The 19,734-nt window shown below is 39.3% G+C and overlaps 2 protein-coding genes across 6 annotated transcripts in view; one reads left to right on the top strand and one right to left on the bottom strand.

Annotated features, from left to right (window-relative positions):
* Positions 1-751: 751 nt before the first annotated feature.
* dbf4 (DBF4-CDC7 kinase regulatory subunit) lies at positions 752-9,479 on the bottom strand. 2 transcript variants are annotated; one of them, XM_026184047.2, is made up of 13 exons: positions 9,031-9,479; positions 8,724-8,853; positions 8,146-8,306; positions 6,735-6,935; positions 6,568-6,618; positions 6,422-6,491; positions 6,224-6,300; positions 6,073-6,118; positions 5,913-5,958; positions 5,697-5,822; positions 5,120-5,234; positions 2,635-2,753; positions 752-2,487 (listed from the first exon to the last, which is right to left on the bottom strand). In XM_026184047.2, the coding sequence occupies exons 2-13, from the start codon at positions 8,782-8,784 to the stop codon at positions 1,719-1,721; spliced, it is 1,842 nt and encodes a 613-aa protein (XP_026039832.1). In that variant the 5' UTR covers positions 8,785-8,853; positions 9,031-9,479; the 3' UTR covers positions 752-1,718. The 2 variants fall into 2 exon arrangements, with proteins under 2 accessions (XP_026039832.1, XP_026039831.1); XM_026184046.2 differs by having other exon boundaries at positions 9,215-9,233.
* A 199-nt stretch (positions 9,480-9,678) lies between these two features.
* Positions 9,679-19,734, top strand: part of slc25a40 (solute carrier family 25 member 40) — a 12,555-nt gene continuing 2,499 nt past the window's right edge. The window contains exons 1-9 of one of the 4 annotated variants that reach the window (XM_026184066.2): positions 9,679-9,862; positions 10,030-10,134; positions 10,386-10,445; positions 11,129-11,235; positions 12,402-12,469; positions 12,784-12,908; positions 13,229-13,512; positions 13,644-13,725; positions 14,500-14,577. In XM_026184066.2, coding sequence (XP_026039851.1) covers positions 10,035-10,134; positions 10,386-10,445; positions 11,129-11,235; positions 12,402-12,469; positions 12,784-12,908; positions 13,229-13,512; positions 13,644-13,725; positions 14,500-14,577 — 904 coding nt within the window. In that variant the 5' untranslated portion in view covers positions 9,679-9,862; positions 10,030-10,034. Of the gene's footprint in view, positions 9,867-10,029; positions 10,135-10,385; positions 10,446-11,128; positions 11,236-12,401; positions 12,470-12,783; positions 12,909-13,228; positions 13,513-13,643; positions 13,726-14,499; positions 14,578-19,734 lie in introns of all 4 variants that reach the window. The other 3 variants (XM_026184068.2, XM_026184069.2, XM_080308007.1) reach the window with 3 other exon arrangements.

Below are 19,734 nucleotides of genomic sequence, written 5' to 3'. Positions count from 1 at the left end.
ACCATCACATTTTGATCCACCATGCAGTACCATCTGGAAAGCATCTGATTGACAACAGCTTATTTTTTAGCATGACAATTATCCCAAACATGGCACCAGTCCAGTAAAAGCAGAAAAAGTCCTAATTTTTAAATTTAGTAAACAGCAGCAAGAAATATTCAATATGTGCTCAGTAGGGCCTTACACACTTGAAAAATCTAATTTTTTACTGCCCTCTAATGGACAAACTATACATTTGTGAAACTCTTTAAATTTCCTTATGTATAATATATGCTGTATTCCATTATTAGCCAATATTTATACAGGTATGCATGTAAGCCATATTAGTCAGAAATGATGGTTTGTTAAGTATGATGATAAAACACAGTGCTAACAGGATGCAACCAGCATGAAAGATGGCCATGTCAGGATTCAGCAGTCGCCAGTATCACTGTGCTTGTACCTCAGAACACATCGATGCTCATTTTCTTAATGCCAGTGGCGCAGAGTCCCATTTGACCCAGCACATCCATTTGAGAGTGGTGAGGGAGAACAAGGGCACTATGCTAATGCACTAAATGCAGGGAAAAGGAAGACACTGAGCTAATGCATCAGGAGGAGAGGGAGGAAGAAAGAAAAAAAAAAAAAAAAAAAGCATGGCGGGGTCATAAAAAGTGCACTTAGGAAGAATTTTTAAAATGTCACACATAACGCCAAATACCATGCAGACAACCTGCAGGTCATTCACATTACAACACACAGAAAGAGACGCTCACAGTACAACAGGCATTTATTTGAATTACACATCCACATCCTTGTGTCTGAAAGGATTAAAGATAATTGTCATGACTGAAGCTGCCTTTTATCCATTAGATGCTCTTTAAATTCTACAGTCAGCATTCATGGAAAGAAAATCATTTAAAATAAAAATTCTTGCACCAATTTTTCATAGGTTTTTTTTCCCAAAATGGCAATAAAACAAAACATAGCTGCTCTGACATTACCGTACCCCATCAGTGTCAAAATACTGAAATGTATTCACAATATTCTTTCACAGAAAACGACCATTTCAAGAGAGTTGCTCACTTCCTTTATTAAACACATGCCCGTTCACAGGAGAAGCAGGAGAGCCACACAACCACGCACTGTCTTCAAGTCAAGTTAGATGTAGACTGAGCAAAAGGGACTTGGAGCTAACGTTAAGCTGGCACTACATTTCATGTACTCAGCAGATTACTCTGGTCAAAGAAATGGTTTGACTGATTTCATGTACTTTTTACAGGTTCAAGTATGTAAAATACTGACTTGCAGTTGCTGTCCCTTTTAAAAAGGGACTCTTTTGTGTTTTCCCTTATTTAGTTTGTTTTAGGACGGCCAAAGCTTCATATAAAGATGTCACTGTATATGAACATAATGTCAATGAGCAAAAAGTTTAGGCTTCAGACTGTTTTTCCCCATTCTTAGCTCCATATGATTTCATAGAGAGAGGCTCTATGGGGGAGGGGGATTAGGGCTATATGGTTAGAAATAACAATAACAATATTACTAGGGCCACTCTAAGTTTTACAATATATACTACTCTGTAAACAAAATGTTAAAAATCACCATCATCTGATTGAAGGAGGAGAGCTGATGCATTTCTTATCAAACACAAAAGCCAGGACCTTCTATTAACATCTTAAATCTAACAGCTTGTGTAGTCCAGGACACAGGAATTCAAGCTAATCCCTTTAGCTTGTCTATTTGTAGTCCTCAAAGCCGTGAAACTCCACATCCATGTCATCACTGGACTGGAAAAGCTTCCAGAGCTTCAATAAAGAGTTATCAGAAACATCGCCAGGCTCTACATGTTCGACGTTTGTGTCCAATTTTCGTCTTTTGTGCTTGTAAACTTTTATCCTCCTCTGAATTTTCTGGACTGGAGAGCAGCTTTCTGTAGGAAGGCATCCTTTTTTCTTTCCAGAGTCATTTTTTCCAGTCACTTTCTTATCAGACTCTTGTTCATTTTCAAAAAAACTGAGGCTTTTTGAGGCCAAATTATTCTGTATGTTCATATTATCAACGCGCAAAGTTGAGCTGTTTATGTCCTCATGAGGCATCTGGTCCAGCAGGTCATCCTGGCAATCTCTGGTGGGCAAAGAGGGAAGAAATTCACCTCTTGATGGGGCTTCTTCTGACTCAAACTGAGGACTTTGAGGCTGATTAGATTTTTGGGTGCGGGCAGTGTGTGAATTCTGTCTGCACACCCGTTTACGTTCAAGCAACTTGTGCCTGGATCTGTCTGAGTAAGTGTAGCAGCTCCTCTGGTCGCCCTCTCTGTCAATCAATTCAGCAGAGGCAGGCACGGACGCGATTTTTATATCCTGTCTGGAATTTAATTCTTCGTTCACATCAACTGTCCATGGCTCCTCTTCTTGAACAGTCTCTGAAGGATCTCCCTCGTACCTTAGTTCAGGTTTTCTACATGGTCCAGGAGCAATCAGAACACAGGAAACACTGCACTTTGGTCTAATGGGAATCAAAGAAAAAACAAAACAAACCCTTTAATTAGCTACGTGGGATAAAAATATTAAGGAAAAACATTTTACAAGAGATTTAAATGGGGTTTTGTTTTTTGACAAATTTTGCTAAAACCCTCCCCCCCCAAAAAATTACCTTTTGAGTTTAGCTCCTTTAACGTGCATGAAGTTGTGGTTCAAGGTTGAAATCAATCTGTCCACCAGCAAGTACTCATCACTCTTAGAGAAAGCCCTGTGACTCTCACTCTGCAGATGCTGAACAAAAAAGACAGTTAAATAATGGAGAATTACCGCAGTCCATCCAAGGCCAGTGAGGCTCTACGGCACAAACACCTACATACAAAAAGAGGCATTTGAAGCTCCTGCCACATAACTGTTCACAGTGAATAAAAGCAATTTACTGAGCAACCCATTAGAGCAAAGCAGCCAAAAAGCAGTTTTTCCATGATTGTGTTAAACACCAGAGAACACTGATGAGGGACTTGAAACAGATATACGAACATACAGGTTTGGTTAGTTTCCTTCTCAGTTAAATACTTTATTTGACACAATTTATCATTAATACATTTCTATCCATGTCTGCAAGCAATACTGTGCTTAACTGGAGTGAAAGTGGTTCATTCTGGACCAGATAATCTGTATTAATGTAATCAAAGTAACAGATCTAAAGTTGTAAATCTGCTTTTTTCCATATACACTACATCTATCACCCAAAACAAAAACTTAATAATGTTTTCAAGTTTATCAGTTAGTTTCATATTATGTTACATGATGTTAGGAAATGCCAACAAAGAAATGTACCACACATCTGCTAGCTAAGCAAATAAAGAGCCTTCTATCAGATAATTACTGCAGCAATTAAAACATTTAACCTTAACTAATGTTCTGGTAACCTCTTAAAACAGCTAAAGTCAGAAGACACAGCCCATCAAAGTGGAGAAGATATTACTCCGTTTCAGAAGGTCAAATTATTCAAGAAGCTTATTGTCATGTACACTGCAAAACACAAATGGTTACACAGAAAAATGAAATTCTTACTTTGCAGTTCTCACAATAAGTAAAACAGTGCTTTGTAGCACATGTGTGGGTGTAATCAGAATTACACCCACACATTAGCCTGCATGAAGCTAAGCAAACAACTAAGGAGGATGCTGAAACTACTGAAACTGGGTGAATAACTGTCTGACAAAGTGGTCACCAAAAAAATAAATAAATCTTGAATAATCCTGAGATCACTTAAAGATTTGGTGAAATCAAATCATTAAAAAAAGATTTAAAAAAAAAATCTGTATTTTATAATGTAAGTAAGAGCATTTGCACACAGAGTGCAAAGAGAACGCAAGGGATTGAGACTAAACAGCTGTGTAGCTTTAAAACAACCATTTATCATTGAGGTCATCCTGAAAAGCTCTACAGTTTGCAAAAGGAGCATAAATATTAAAGCAATTTAAAAAAAAAAAAATCTTATTAAAAAAAAAAGAAAAAAAAAAAGTCTTATAACCAGATTTATCCTGTTCCAGACAAATGACTTTAAAAGATCCTAGTAAAAGTAATGATAATTAGAAAAACAAAACAAAAACGTTTTTCTCTTGATTCGAGATATTGGATGAGCTTATCAAAGGATTGCACATTGTCATGAAAGTTAAAGGCAGTCCATCAAAATATTAAGAGTGTGACTTTGACTAATAAGTGTAATTAAAGAAGGATAATACGCTGTGGGTCCTGTTAGGGCTGTGCGATATGACCAATATCTCATATCCCGATATAAGAATTCTATCGTCCCGATAACAATATAAATCACAAAAATGTAACATTTTTGTAAATTCTGTGAATCTCGGGCAGCTTGACTTGAGGGAAGTGTTTCGAGCTAACTCCTGTATATATGTGCCATATAAGAAATATGGCACATGTCGCAGGTCTAACACACATGCGCAAACAATCATTCGTACTCACATTCACATCTATGGGCAATTTAGAGTTACCAGTTAACCTATCCCCACAAAGGCCATGTCCACACTAATTTGTTTTTGTTTGATAATGCATCTTTTTCTCTCCGTTTTGGCCATCCGTCTACACTAAAATGGCATTTTTGGTCAAGGAAAACGAAGCGTTTTGAAAACGCTCTCCAAAGCAGATACATTTGAAAACGCCGTTTTTGCGTCGCAGTGTGGACAGCGAACCTGGAGCCTTTTCGAAAATGATGACACATTTTAGTCAGGAATCAGGAGTACCCGGAGAGAACCCACACAAACACGGGGAGAACATGCAAACTCCACACAGAAAGACCCCGGCCTGATGGTGGAATTGAATCAGGACCGTCTTGGTGTGAGGCAACAGTGCTAACCACCTTGTTTAGCATTTAAAACGGATTTTGCCATTTTTCAGTCAAAGATTCTCCATTTTGTTTCCAAAAACAGGTTTAAGTGAAAATTCGTGGATGTTAACCAAACCGAAATCATACCCCCTCATACCAGATCATTCACCAGGGATTATTTATCTCTTAGCATCTGCACAAAGACTTTCAAAATAAGTGCTTGTGTGGAAGTTCTCACATTTAGAAATAGCAGGATTGTAAAAACAGTTTGTGTGCACTGTGCCGTGTGACAGTTTTACAAACTTACCATCGTAAGCTGGTTGTATTTGATCATACAGCACTCGCAGTAGCCGCCTCGTTTCTTTTCTCTGTTCTTCTTTCGTCCTTGAGCTCTCTCCTCACTGACTGAGGCTTTCACACCTCTGTTTCAGAGTAGCCCAGAGGATTAGCAAATAAAGCAAATGAAAAAAAAAAGTTTAGTATTTTGATAAACTCTTCAGGAGTTCATTTAAGACCTCTTGAGCAGCTCCAGCAGTACCATTTACAATTGCATGGTTCAGAACTTTTCAGACCCACAGCTATGATCAGAGATAGCCTTACACCTATCATGGGCATGGTTGTCATGGTATTTTCAGGCTTTTAAGGATTTCCTTGATAATTTTCAGGGTCAAATGATTACAATACCAGACTTGCCAGGACATTCATGCCCATGATGACCTGATATTAGTTTTTGATCAAGTTACATAAGACACATGGGGAAACTGTGACTGCACTCCATAGCATATTTAAAATGTTTAAGCAGCACTCAGCACTTTAACCCCACCAGTATAAAATTGGTGGGGTTAAAGTGGCGAGAGATTTTTTTAAAAAGGAAGGGGACATACCTTTGTTCCCGCTGTTTGTTTGCAGGAGGATCCTTCTCCTCAGGACAGAACGGACTACAGGGAGCAGTGGTTTTCAGGTTGAACTCAGGCATGTTTGACATTGTGAGGTAGATTGGACGGTAGTGCCTGACAAAAGAGAAGGAAACCATTTTAAAAATCACAGGAACAATTTCATGACAGCAGGTGGATGCTGGATTCTTCTGACTGACTTCTTACCTACTTGAATCCTCAACCTTGATGAAAGGTTTACCAATCCGCCCGCCTGGAATACAAAACATAGATCGTTTATTAGCAAAGCAAGAAGAAGAATACCAGCCTGAAGAGGTCAACTAAAATATACCAGCAAAGCTCAGTAATTTGTCTGGGTGGGGTCTACCTTTGCATTTCTCTAGGCCTTGCTTTGCTGCAGAATCAGCTTTGTCCTGTTAGAAACGACAGAAAAAAGTGAACACTTCCAATGTTAAACAAATAACTTAATATAAAGTTGGACTATTTTTCCTAGTATACACTGGAAATTCTCAACTTACACATAATTTGGTCGCAGTGGCTGCAGGAACTGAGCTTTTGATGATCTTTTTTTTCTTATGAACATATGCCATTAAATCTGGAATTGGCACAAATAAATTTAGAAAAGTCACAGATGTCAAAGCAGAATGAACTTAATTTCATACAAAGAAATAAAATTACTTCAACTAAAACAGATACCACACACACAAAAAACATACCATCTACATATAGGATTTTCACACCCCACTCCAGGGCGTTTGACAGGATCTTGTTTACTTGAATCCTTTCCTAAAAACAAACAAGTGTGTATTAGCAGAGCAATTAAGAGCCCTCAGTAAGTATCATTCATGCTGACAAAACAAACCTGCTCTTTCACTACTCTCTCCACCAGAAACTTCCCTCGGCTTGTAACAAACTGCAAAACAACAACAGATAATGCAAAAGTATATCAATAACTAGAAAAATGATCTACAGGTTCAGAGAAGAAGTGAGATCAATCCCGGTAAAACAGACACATCATGGTGAATTCACCGTGTCGGTTTGTCCTTGAGATCTGCTCTTGATGTCGCCATGGCTGCCAGGCCGGTGTGGGTTTGAGCAAGGATACGGCGAACTCGGTCCAGAGTCTGGGCTAGGAACAGGAGAGTCCTGTCTGAGGCAGTTCACATATTTAGCCTCCCGCTTGTTAGATACCAGATACTTGATGTCCTTACTGAAGAACTTCTCCACAGTCTGAGCGAAAAGATAAAGAATATAAAATGTTTTGAGAAAAACTCAAGAATAATTATTTGTCTATTCGATTCACAGAGTAAACATGTCCCAGAGCCTTTAAAAGAAAAATATTACTGAATGTCTGGTCATGTTTGTAACCTTACTAGCATTTTCTAGTCATACTACTTCTGAGTGAAATGTATTCAGTTTTGACTTATTTCTCCAGTAAGTACTGGAGTATTTGGTTGGACCTCAGGCTTTAATTTTTCATTACATTAATTCAACAAACTCCTGCAAACAGGTCAATACTGACATGAAGGCATCACACAGTTGCTTCAGATTTATCAGCGTCACATCCGTGATGAAAAACCTTTTCCCATCATGTCAAAAAGGTGGTTTATTGGATTGAGATTTTGGTGACTGTGGAGCACATTTGAGTACAGTGAACTCACTGTCATGTTCAAGAAATCAAATGTAGATGATCTGAGCTTTGTGACTAGCCATGTTACCCTGCTGAAAGCAGAAGATGGGTACAATGTGGACATAAAGAGATGGACATGGTCAGCAAGAAGACTGGTCCCAACGTGAGCCAAGAAAATACCCCTATCCTTACACCACCAACAACAACCTAACCACTGACACAAGGCAGGATGGGGCAATTCTTTCTTGTTGTTGTTGTTTTTTTTCTAAATGAGCTTACCATCCAAATGTTAGAACATAAATCAAGACTCATCAGACCAGGCTTCTTTTTCCAGTCTACTGTCATCCAATTTAAGTAATGCTGTGTGATTTGTAGCTTTAATTGTAGGCATGTGATGCTCTTTTTTTGTGACAGGGGCGTCACCCAGTGTGGTCTTTTGTTTCCATAGCCCATCTGTTTCAAGGTTTGATGTGATGTACATTGTTTGTTTGTGGCTATTTGAGTTACTGTTACTGATAGCAGCTTGGAGCAGTCTGGCCACTCTCCTCTGACATGAAGAAAACATTTTTGCCCAGAGACCTGCTGCTCACTGGATATTTTCTGCTTGTGTGGGAAAATCCCGTTAGATCAGCAGTTTCTGAAATACTCAGACCAGCCTGTCTGATTAGATATTTGCATGAACAAATAGGTGTACCCAACAGAGTGGCTGGTGTGTATACGCAGCTTCATAGTTCATATGTTAAGCTAGTACAAAAGCAGTGTGACAAAATGCAAGTTTGAGCCAGTGAATGTAACCAAATAATGTCTCACCCCTCCAAGCTGTTTGATGTCACTCTCCAAAGTTTCTGCAACTCTGTTTGATGGTAGGTCCAGGTAAAACACTTTTCCAGCAAAAGGCTTGACTTGTGTGGGAACTGATGTACGTTTCGCCTGACTCAGCTTCACCTTGTCACTAGTATGTCCACCTTTTCCTGAATAACATTATAGCACAAGAGAAAGACTTAAATGTTAAACCATTTCACAAGTGATTTTTATCAGACAACTGAGTTTTACAGCGAGTTTCCCAGACACTGATTAAACATAAACAAAAAGAGAGATTGGATTAGGATCTCCAATGACAAACTTGACGCTTAAAGCACGTTTTATATCAAGTTTATCCTTACTTGAATTAGCAGCTAAGTAAACAAACGAACCTATATCAACTGTTTTAACATTCGAGTCAATCTGGTTCAAAAGAGCTTATTTTTAAGAAAAGTAACAATCAAATAACTTCGCAAAAGATCCATTAGCGTTACATTCGTACGTTACGGTGTTAGCTGTTCGCTAGTTTGGTTAAATCTACGTTTTAAATTTTAAATGCAAAACACGGAAATAAACGCTACAGGTACCTTGCCAGCTGGGTCCCGGAAGCCTCTGACTGCGTTTTGTCTTCATTTTATTCTCGTTCATCGAGAAAAGGCTGCTTTTCTTCTCCCCTCGTCTTGAGTTAACATACTCCACAAAGGCCTCGTCAGTCCTCTGTGTGTAAACAAAAGAAAACGCATATTTGAAAAATTGGACGTAAAATGCAAGGAAACAATCATCTATTACACAGTAATGCGTAAACAAAATGTAACATTAACGTTAGCTGAAGCACAGTGCTCGCTGTCCCCATGTTAATCAATTTTAATGGTCTTAAATGTAAACTTAACGTACGTTCACAGCCTCCCTCCACAGCGGACACACAGCTTCGCCGATTAGCCTCTTTGCTCACATTTTTATGCAAGTAAATGTCGAAAAACGTCCCTAAACTTCTGTCGGCAGATTTGTTTCTCACAGGATATCCACGGTTATACGGTTTTACAGCTCCTCATCCAGAAATAATCAACTTTAACAATACCATTTGCTTAACATCCCTTTCCCGCTTTAAATCCGGTGTCGGAGACGGTGTATGTTGCCATGTTTGACGCTTTCCAACTTCGTAACCATTTCCACGTTAAAAGGCGCTATGTTATTGAGTTAGTTTTTAAATTGAACAAATGTAATATTATTTATCTGAAAACTTGTCTTTTATGAACGTTACAGCCGTCCAATTATCGATAGTTTCAAAAACAGAGGTGTTGATGTGAAACGGAATGCTCTCCAAACCTGGCAACGCAAAAAAATACGTAAACATATTCTTGATGCTTGGATGTGGCGTTTCCCCACTATTATCAAACTAAAGTAAATTATACGAAGACAATTATATCAGTACATTGTATCATTTACAATAACTTTAATGTAGTATACATGCACGTTTAGTGTCATTTTATCTGACGTTACAAAAATAAATACAATTATTAAAGTCAAGGAATGTGCTCAGCTGGAAATTAAATTATGTCATCACGCTCTGTTTGCGTCAGGAACTACCCAGGTGCAATTTCACACGTGTTTATGCTTTCAAAGACTTTAGGACAGCAGGAACTGGCGTAGTAGGAGGATAGTTTAAACCCCGAGAGGAATGTTCGTGTTCACGAAAGACGTCGCTGATTCTGACTGACTTTAGTAGGTAGGTAAGGAGTTAACTGTGCTAGTTAGCTTGCTAAAGTTAGCCAGAGACCTGTCATGTAATTTTTTTAGGGATCGTAGCCTTGTCATGATTTATTGTGTGAATATTAAATATGAGCCGTATTAAAAGCAATCAAATGTTTGTCTGTTTGTTTGTTTTCTATGAAGACAGGATGAATAATGAAAGTCCTGCTCCTCCTGCCACCGGCGCCATTACTCCCCTCCAACAGATGGTGGCGTCCTGCTCCGGTGCCATCCTTACGTCGCTGTTTGGTGAGGCACCTACACTTCAGCTTATTACATTACAATAAGCATGCCTTTGTTTATTAACTAACACTCAGCTGGTGGTTTGTGAGGTACAACTTGTTATTGTGTTATAAAATTATTTTGATCAATCGGAGGTTTGGAGAAGTTTCCTGAACTGCTGCTTTGATTGTTTGTTCTCTGATTAAATGAAAATTGTGACAAACATCCTGAACACAGGCAATCATGTTGAGTTGCTTTTTTTTTTTTTTTTCTTACAGTTACACCTCTGGATGTTGTGAAGATCAGGCTACAAGCACAGAAAAATCCCTTTCCCAAAGGTGAAATGAATTTACACTGTGTTGACTGACTGTATTTGTGTTTTAAATTATGTTACATATATCAGACCGTGATACTGTGCATGCAAAAACAAGCATTATTAAAGTAATAATAAAGATCAACTTATTTCCATAGCAGACTTTTTGGAAATATTACAGAGGTAGAAACCATGTGAGGCCCTTAAAAAAGGGTCATTTGTCCCTGTGTTTTAGCATTTGATCTGTCTTTATGTTTATTGTGGCTCCATTATATACTAAACCAGGAGAGTCAAACTAATTTTAGTTAAGGGGCAGTATAAATTGTCACTTTATAAACTTTATAACCTATATGAATCAGGAGTGGGATTAGGAAGCAGCTAGAAGAGAGCCTGAGAGGTGGAGGCAGGACAGTCAGAATACATGTGTGTGAATGGAAGGGAGACGGTGTAACAGTGAAGGAGGATGAGTTTAATACCTGCAATGAAACATCCAAAGCTCCAAAACTGCTTTTATATTTTCATACATTTTCATACCCTTGTTGTACTGCTAGCTTCACATTACCACACTAGAAACAGCAGTGAATTTTACTCAATAATTGGTTTAGCCAGTAACAACTTCACCGAAATGTTCGCATTTTGCTGACCTGAACATCCAGCCGGCCTGCGTTTGATGTCACTGTATTAAATGTTGATGTTAATATTTTTCAGGCAAATGCTTTGTCTACTGCAATGGACTTATGGACCACATATGTATATGTGAAAATGGGAATTCCAAGGCCTGGTACAAAGCTCCAGGTCACTTTAGTGGCACGCTGGTAAAAGTTTACATCCACATTTCAGTTTACCTCTATAATTACCTTCTGCCATGTTTTTTAGTATCGTTTGTGTGTCGTTCTGTCTGTAAACACGGTAGCCTTGCTTCATTAAGCCTTGCTTCATTAAGCCTTGCTTCTTAAGCCTTGCTTCATTAAGCCTTGCTTCTTAAGCCTTGCTTCATTAAGCCTTGCTTTGTTAATTGACCTTGGTCAAGGTCAACTTAACGATTTAATGGTCGAAAATTGACAAAAAGCCTTATAACGTAGAATCTGTGACAAGTGTGGTGTGTAGTGGGAACATATAATATAAATATTATATTATTTTTATAAAGATTTTAAATGTAATGTCACATTTGTCCTTTGACCTCTACTCAAGGTCAGCAGATTGAGAAGAAGGCTTTATAGAGCTATTTACCACTATGTTTCCTACTGCCTTTGTTTGGGAGCTTTGGGGATGGAGATTTTACATATCAGGTTACTTTGGACCTATGAACTTTTCCTCAAGATCAAATAAGGTCTAATCTTCATAAAATATCATTTATCTGTAAAACTGTGCTTTAAATTCTGCTGCTTTTGTTTTTATTGGCAAAATGAAGAAATTGTACATGTTCTAAATATCACATTATAGATTTCATCTAAATATTATGGCACATTTGACCTCCGACCTGACTTTTACATTTCACATCTGTCTTTCTTTCAAGTTGACTCCAAAAGGCATTATGTCTTTAAAGAAAGTATTATCAGAGAATGAGCTGTCCAGTTAGTTAGAAATATACTGCAGTGTAATAGATAATAAGCTGAAGTTATTTACAAATCAGTACTTATTATCCATTACCTGCTCTTTCAGAATGGATGCATAATCAAATTATACATCTGTGGAGTTTACTGCACTACAAACTTCTTAAAGTAAAATTTAAAAAGAAACAGAAAACAAAATTAATATATACAAAATCCAATAATGTTCCCTTAAAAGTAAATGCTGTGCAGAGAGTGAGCTTCTTGTTCTGTATAATGTTTTAAAGTTAGCAGTCTGACAAGTTAAACTTAGCTTTAGTGGCTGATAGAACTGTTCCTGCTTGTATTAAGTAGAGGTGTTGTAGTACAAAACCTCTGAGTGCCACAGAGCACATCATCCTTCACTGACTCCTAACTCTGAATCTCTGCAGGATGCATTTGTCAACATAGTACGGCGTGAGGGAATCAGGTCATTATGGAGCGGTCTGCCTCCAACACTGTGAGTGTAAAGTCTATTTTTTTCTATTTCCTGATTGGGCGCCTGAGTTATTGAGCTGTGGTGGGTCAGTGGTGATTACAGCAGAGTGTTTTCCTTTGATGTGGTATTTATTCATAGTGAGCCACCTCAGAGTTTCTTCAATGATCGTAACCAAATATTTAATTATGTTACGCATCATTAAACAGAACTTTCTTCACAGTTTTTAAATTTAGATGCATTTTTGTGGCTGTCTTTTACCTGCTTAGAAAATTTTATAAGTAAGGCATGATTTATGTACCTTCTGTTATGTGCTTTCTGTTATGTGCCTTCTCCAGTGTGATGGCAGTCCCAGCGACAGTGATCTACTTCACATGTTACGACCAGCTCTGTGCAGCACTGAGGGTCAGGATGGGAGAATATGCTCAGATGGCTCCTCTCCTTGCAGGAGCTACTGCTAGAGGTGAGCTGACTGCTGTCCTACTGCTACTGAAATATGCCATATAATGCCTAATAACAGACATCAGCATTTTAACAATGTTGGGGGTCTCAAGGCCAGCCACCCTTACCTTCTGCACCGTGGTCTTGGCTTCCTATATTTTATCCAACAAGCTAGATTTTATTTAGAAAATGTTAGTGTTATTTTTAGTCTAACTTACAGGCCTGTAAGTGATTATTAAAGTAGAAAAAAGAGGCTCAATCATTAAAAGTGCCACAGCAGCATGTTACTTTCACTAACAAATCACTTCATGAACTGCTTTGTCTTCCTCCTCTGTGTGAAAGTGGGTTCGGTGACGGTGATCAGTCCTCTGGAGTTGATCCGCACTAAACTGCAGTCTCAGAAGCAGTCGTACAGGGAGCTGACCCAGTGCATCCGCTCAGCAGTGGCCAAAGAGGGCTGGCTGTCTCTGTGGAGGGGTTTGGGGCCCACGCTTCTCCGAGACGTTCCCTTCTCAGCCATGTACTGGTACAACTACGAGATGGGCAAGAGCTGGCTGTGTGGCTTGTCTAACATCACAGAACCCACGCTGACCATCACCTTTGTATCCGGAGCTGTTTCAGGATCTGTAAGTTAATTTTTCGTCTAAAACTCCACAGAATTCAACTTCCAGCCTGCAGATAAACATATTTGATAGCAAAAAAGCAGAAGTAAACTACAGCGTATCATTTCTTATTTCATTTTTGTCATTTCTTTCAGATTGCATCTATTGTAACTTTGCCTTTTGATGTCGTCAAAACAAGAAAACAGGTGGAGCTTGGAGAGCTGCAAGCAAAGAACTGTAAATCTGCTTAATTTCTTTTAAATTAAAGCTTCTGAAGATTGTAAATGTACATCTGCAGCTACTTGGGGAGGTTATGTTGATGCTATATGTTCATATTTGTGTTGGCATGGTAAATAACCCAAGTCTGCAGAGTTAAATAAAAGCAACAATGAGCTTTAAAACATTTTACTTCTCATCAAAAAGGCTTCCTCATTCTGTTAAGAGGCCACAACACTTTCAAGTGACAGTCGACAAGCATCTCAAGTCAAGCCCTGTGGAGCACTTAAACCTTCTCAGTGCTGATAAGCAACACAAATAAGTGCCTCAAGTGTGTGCTTCCTCCTCTGTGGATGATGGTGATGGCTGCTCCAGCTGTTTGTAGACGCCCCCTTCTCTCCTGTTTCAGACCCCACTCCTCTTTTCAAAGCCTTGCCCTTTAAAGACTGCTGAGTGAGGAACAGGCCCTCCTGCATGTGCTCCTTAAAAACACCATTAAGCCAGTGTGCACCACTCGGTGTAAACATCAAACGGTCTCAATGAAGACGGGTGGCAGAATATCCACTCACAGTGTAGGATAAGATTGTCCTAAACAATTCTAACTCAGAGGAGTTTAGAGAGTGTAACAGCTTCAGATGAACATAGCGATGAAGATATTTCTCAGCTCATCTGTAAGGATGTGATGGAATATGTGAGGCAAAGCTGCTGCCTTTTATTGTTAAACCCACATCTCTTGTGCTCTGTTTTTGGTTGGATGATGCTGTTTGTTGCTAATTGGTGCTCTTGTGTTTGCAGTGCCAGGTCAGGCCTCCTCCACCTTCTATGTGATGTGCAGGATTGTGGCAGAAAACGGGTTTAGAGGGCTGTTTGCTGGTAAGTACTTCACTGACCCTTGACTCAGTGAGTGGCGAGTCTGAGGTAGTCATAAACACTCGCTGTAAAAACAACCTCCACCCTCTTTCAAATCTAAAGCGTTACATTTCAGGACATGATGAAAGTTTTTCACTTCTTGCCAACCTTTACATTTGGTAAATACAACCTCAGATTAACAGCATATTACATACATACCATATTACTGTTTAGTAACTTGTAGAAACACCTTTAGCTGCTGTAACATGAAGTAATAATTTCCTGTATGACTTTAAATACATTTTGGCCCACTCTTCTTTACAATGCTGTTTCCATTAAATGAGCTTTACGAACATTTGCACGAACGCGCACAGCTCTGTTCAGGTCGCCACCACATTCCAGTCAGTTTGCGGTCTGGACTTTGACTTCATTTTCTTTTTCAGCCATTTCGTTGTAGATTTGCTGCTGTTCTTAGGTTCAGTCGTCGTGTTGCATGACCCTATTTCAGCTAAGAACATTGTGGTATACACAGGATTTCATGGTTGATTTAATGATTGCAGGTGCTCAGGTTCTGTGGCTGCAAAACCAGCCCTCATCATGACCGCCTCACCACTGTGCTCGACAGTCACTATGGCTTCGTTCACACTGCAGGTCTTAATGCTCAATTCCGATTTTTTGATCAAATCTGATTTTTTTTGTCTGCTCGTTCACACTACAAATAAAATGCGACAGCAAACGCGCTCTAGTGTGAACGCTCAAAGCGGCCCTGTTAGCAGAGCTGCTCTGTGCAGCGTTATGGCATAATAATTTTAAGGGAGAATAAAAAGTCGACACACATATCTCATTCCAGACGGAGGACTCTACCACTACACTTCTCCAGTCCATTCACAGAGTCGTTGCATGGTAAGACATGGATAGGAAGTGGGCGGAGCCTTTTACCGTCATTTTATTACGACGCAAAGTACAAACACCTGTGGACACACAATCCAACACCCCCATTTGTACACAGGTTGGGGAAAACAATCCTCCGAAAAAAACATCTTACATTCCAAACACAAATACAGAGAATTTGTCTAACTTAGACTTTGAAACTGGTTTCGTCATCATATCTGCTACCATTGACTCAGTTGGACAGTAATCAATGAGCACTTTCCTTTCATGTACAGCTGACCTTATAAAATGATATTTCACATCAATGTGTTTACATCTTTGTCTGTTCACTGGATTTTTTGACAAAGCGATTGTTCCCTGATTGTCCTCCAATATCATAGGTATTTCATACTCAAACTCATCAAGATCTTGAATCAAATAAGTCAAATACATACATTCCTGAATTGTTGCTGCTAATGCCATGTATTCGGCTTCACAAGTTGATAGTGCTGTAGTTGTCTGCTTTTTGGTTTTCCATGATATCAAAGGACCATTTTCATTTAGGCTTACACAATAACCTGTCATACTGCGTCTATCAGAAACATCGGATGCCCAATCTGCATCACTGTATGCTTGTAGACCTAGTTTTCCACTTGAACATTTCCTAAAACACAGTTCTTTTCCTCGACTACCTTTTAGATACCTCAGAACATGTTTCACTGCTGTCCAATCATCAACAGTTGGCGCATTGAAATGTTGTGACAGTTTGCTGACAACATAGCTTAAATCAGGTCGCGTACAATAGCTCAGATAAATAAGACATCCTACCGCTTCACGATATCTCCTCACATCTGGTAATGTCTCGAATTTATCAGAATGAGTCCATTTCTGTTCACAAGGTGTTAACCTTGGCTTACAGTTTTGCATGTTAAATCTCTTTAAAATGTTCTCAATATATAGTTTCTGTGACATTTTGACACATTCTTTTTCTTGAAGAAAATCTATTCCTAGAAAATGGTTAAGTTTCCCCAGATCTTTCATTTGGAATTTAGAAGAGAGCATTTCTTTCACGCCTGAAAGCACATTTTCATTGTTAGCTGCAATGAGTAAATCATCCACCCACACTATGATGATTACTTTTTCACTTTCAGTTTCTTTTGAATACACACATTGATCAGCAATATTTTGTCTAAATCCACAACTGCTTAAATAGTCATGTAAGGTTTGGTTCCAGTTACGACCCGATTGCTTCAGCCCATAAAGTGATTTCTTTAGTCTGTACACCAGTTTATTAGTCTCACTTGATTCTGTCTCAAAACCTTCTGGTTGTTGTATATATATTTCTTCATTTATTGGTGCGTGTAGATAGGCGGTTTTTACATCCATCTGGTGAACCAACATATCATCCTGAACCACTTTCTGCATCAAAACTCTCACACTCAATAAGTTAGCAGTCGGTGAAAAAGTCTCCTCATAATCAACTCCTTTTTTTTGACTAAAACCTTTAGCCACAAATCGAGCTTTATATCTGTCTGATCCGTCTGAGTTCTTTTTAACGGCATAAACCCATTTACCCCCCACTGCTTTCTTACCCTCTGGTAAAGTGGTTAAAGTAAATGTGTCATTCTCCTTAAGGGATTGGATTTCTTCATTCATCGCTCTTTCCCATTCTTTTGACTCACTTGACACAATAGCTTCGCTAAATGATGTGGGTATTTCACACAACAATCTGTAGCAATAATCAACACTGGTTTGCATCTGTTCATTTTCACACTCTTTCACATCCGTGATATAATCACTCAAATAATCAGGTCTCTTTCTGATTCTGGATGGATAACGTGTAGCTCCAGCATCTACTTTATCATCAGTTTTAACCTCGGACTCAGTTTGACTGCTTTCACTACCATCTGGAATATCCTCATCCTTCGTCTGTTTGGGTTCACCATCTTTTCTGGATTCATAAACCTCATCTTCATACATCTGATCACTCTGTGTTTGTTGATCCATTGTCGCGGGATTTAGTATTTTTATCAATCTGTGCTTTTCAACTTTCCCGGTTTTTGGGAAATGGATCAAATATGCTGGACTATTTTTGTCATATCCCAAGAAAACACCTTTGTCGCATCTTGGATCCAGCTTTCCCCTATTTTGTTTATAAGCATAGCACAATGATCCGAATTTTTTCATTCTAGAAAGATCAGGTCTTTTTCCAGTTAACATCTTATACGCTGTCTGACCTGTGCGTTTGTTAAAACATCGGTTCCGAATCACTCCCGCGGTTTGTACTGCATATGGCCATAAAGACTTTGGCAATTCGCTCTCAACTAACATGCATCTCGCCATGTCAAAAAGTGTTCGCCAGTTCCTCTCTGCTGTTCCGTTTTGATGAGGCGAATATGGCGCCGAAGTTTCCTGCCTAATGCCGTGTCTACTTAATAAATCTCTGAACTGTCTGCTTGTAAATTCAGTTCCATTATCAGAACGAATGCACTTGATTTTCCCATATGACGCCACCTCTGCAATAAATCTTTCAGTTGCTTGAGTTGTATCACTTTTGTGTTTCAGATTATATACAAATGTTGCACCTGAATAATCATCAACAAACGACAAAATATACTTAAACCCTTCTTTAGAGTTTGGCGTAATCGGACCAGCTAAATCCGTATGTACCAACTCTAATGCTGCCCTGGCCTTTTCATCTGGTTCTCGGTTCCTAGTTTGAGTAAACTTCCCTTGTATACAGGCTTCACATTGCATATTTTTGTTGATTTTACCCTTAATTTCCATTCCATCAACGACATTTTGCAGATTTTGAACATCCTCATAATTACAGTGTCCTAGAATTTCATGCCACGTTTGCATATCAAAACATCCATTACATTTCTCTTCAAACTCTTGCACAGTGTTTATAAAGAACAGTCTCTCGTGTTCATATATAGGGAATTTTGTTCCATCAACATGTTTAAGAAAACTGTCCCCGTGTTTGAAAACCACAGTGGCTCCGTTACTAGTAGCTGCTTTTACTGACAAAATGTCCTGTGGAAACGATGGAATGTAGAGTGCTTGTTTCAATGTTACCTTGTGACTGCGTCCTTTACTGTCAATCATACTTATCTCAGCATCTCCTCGCCGCTTTGCAGCTCCTCTGCTCCGCCTTCCATCAGCCAACTCTACACAATGAGCCTCGGGTCGAAATGTGTCATCAAAAGTCTTAAAACTCTCGATCTTCGTAAAGATATGTGACGTCGCTCCCGTATCCACCAGTAGCTGGTTATTCAGCATCTCTTGGCCGCCGTCCGGGACCCTCTGGGGTTCGGAGCCCGTCTTGAACGCGTAGTCCTTCTCCACAACCCCTCTCGCTTCATCCCGTCTTAGCTTCCTTCTACAGGTCGCATCTTTGTGTGTACTACTCCGGCAAAAACTGCACCATACTCTGGATCGGCACGTTCTTGCAGTGTGTCCCTTTAGTCCACATTTAAAACACACAATCTCATTATTCTTTGATCTTCGGTCATCTGCTCGCCATGAAGTAGAATCCTGGTCTAATTGCACTTTTGTCCTCATTACGTTGTCATCAGTTACAGCCGCACGCATTCTCTCGGTTTCTTCATAACTTCTGAGTTTTACTTTAAACTCTGAAAATGTGATTTTTGCTTCGCTCTGTGTAACGTGCACAATCAGGGGTTTAAATGTCTCTGGTAGACCTTTCATTATCATTGCGATCAGAAGTCCATCAGTTAATGACTCACCCGCATTTTTTAACGCTGTGATAATTGCTTCTGCTCGGATAATATAGTCCGTCACACTTTCATTCTTTTCATTTGTGAGAGAAGTAAGTTCGGTGTACAGACTTATGATCCTTGGCTTGCCCACTCCTGCATAATGACCTCTCAAAATTTTTAGGGCTTTCCGTCCGTCATCAACTGCATCTCTCATAACTAACGATAAACTTTTGTCATCCAGAAATTGTATCAACTCTGCATATGCTTCTGCATTTTTGTCATCATCTTCACCATCGGCTTCTTCATCACCCTCAGCCTTTAAGATGACATCTTTCAAACCTTGTAGTCTGAGATGACCAAGGAACTTCGTTTCCCATATCTCATATTTCCTTTCATCTCCATCAAACTGCAAACGGGAATATCGACTGCCCGACTCTGCCGTGCGTCTGCTCATGATGCACAAAAACGCTTACTCACTCAATCGTGCCAAACTTTTAACACCTGCCGGTAACTTGCGGTTTCAGGAAACGCTGCCCTTCCTTTGGCAGTTACAGGATCTCTTTACTGCTGCTCTGGGCCCATAACCTGT

Source organism: Astatotilapia calliptera, chromosome 11 (genome assembly GCF_964374335.1).
Source record: "Astatotilapia calliptera chromosome 11, fAstCal68.1, whole genome shotgun sequence".
NCBI lineage: Eukaryota > Metazoa > Chordata > Actinopteri > Cichliformes > Cichlidae > Astatotilapia > Astatotilapia calliptera.
Note: the sequence above shows the minus strand (reverse complement) of the source record. Positions and strands in the feature narration are given on the sequence as shown.

Bases quoted from the DNA above. Each gene is read 5' to 3' on its own strand.
- dbf4 (XM_026184046.2), bottom strand. The intron at 6,301-6,421 runs GTATGTTTTTTG...TGCCAATTCCAG, and splicing joins GAAAATCCTATATGTAGATG to ATTTAATGGCATATGTTCAT. The intron at 2,754-5,119 runs GTAAGTTTGTAA...TTTTTTGTTCAG, and splicing joins AATACAACCAGCTTACGATG to CATCTGCAGAGTGAGAGTCA.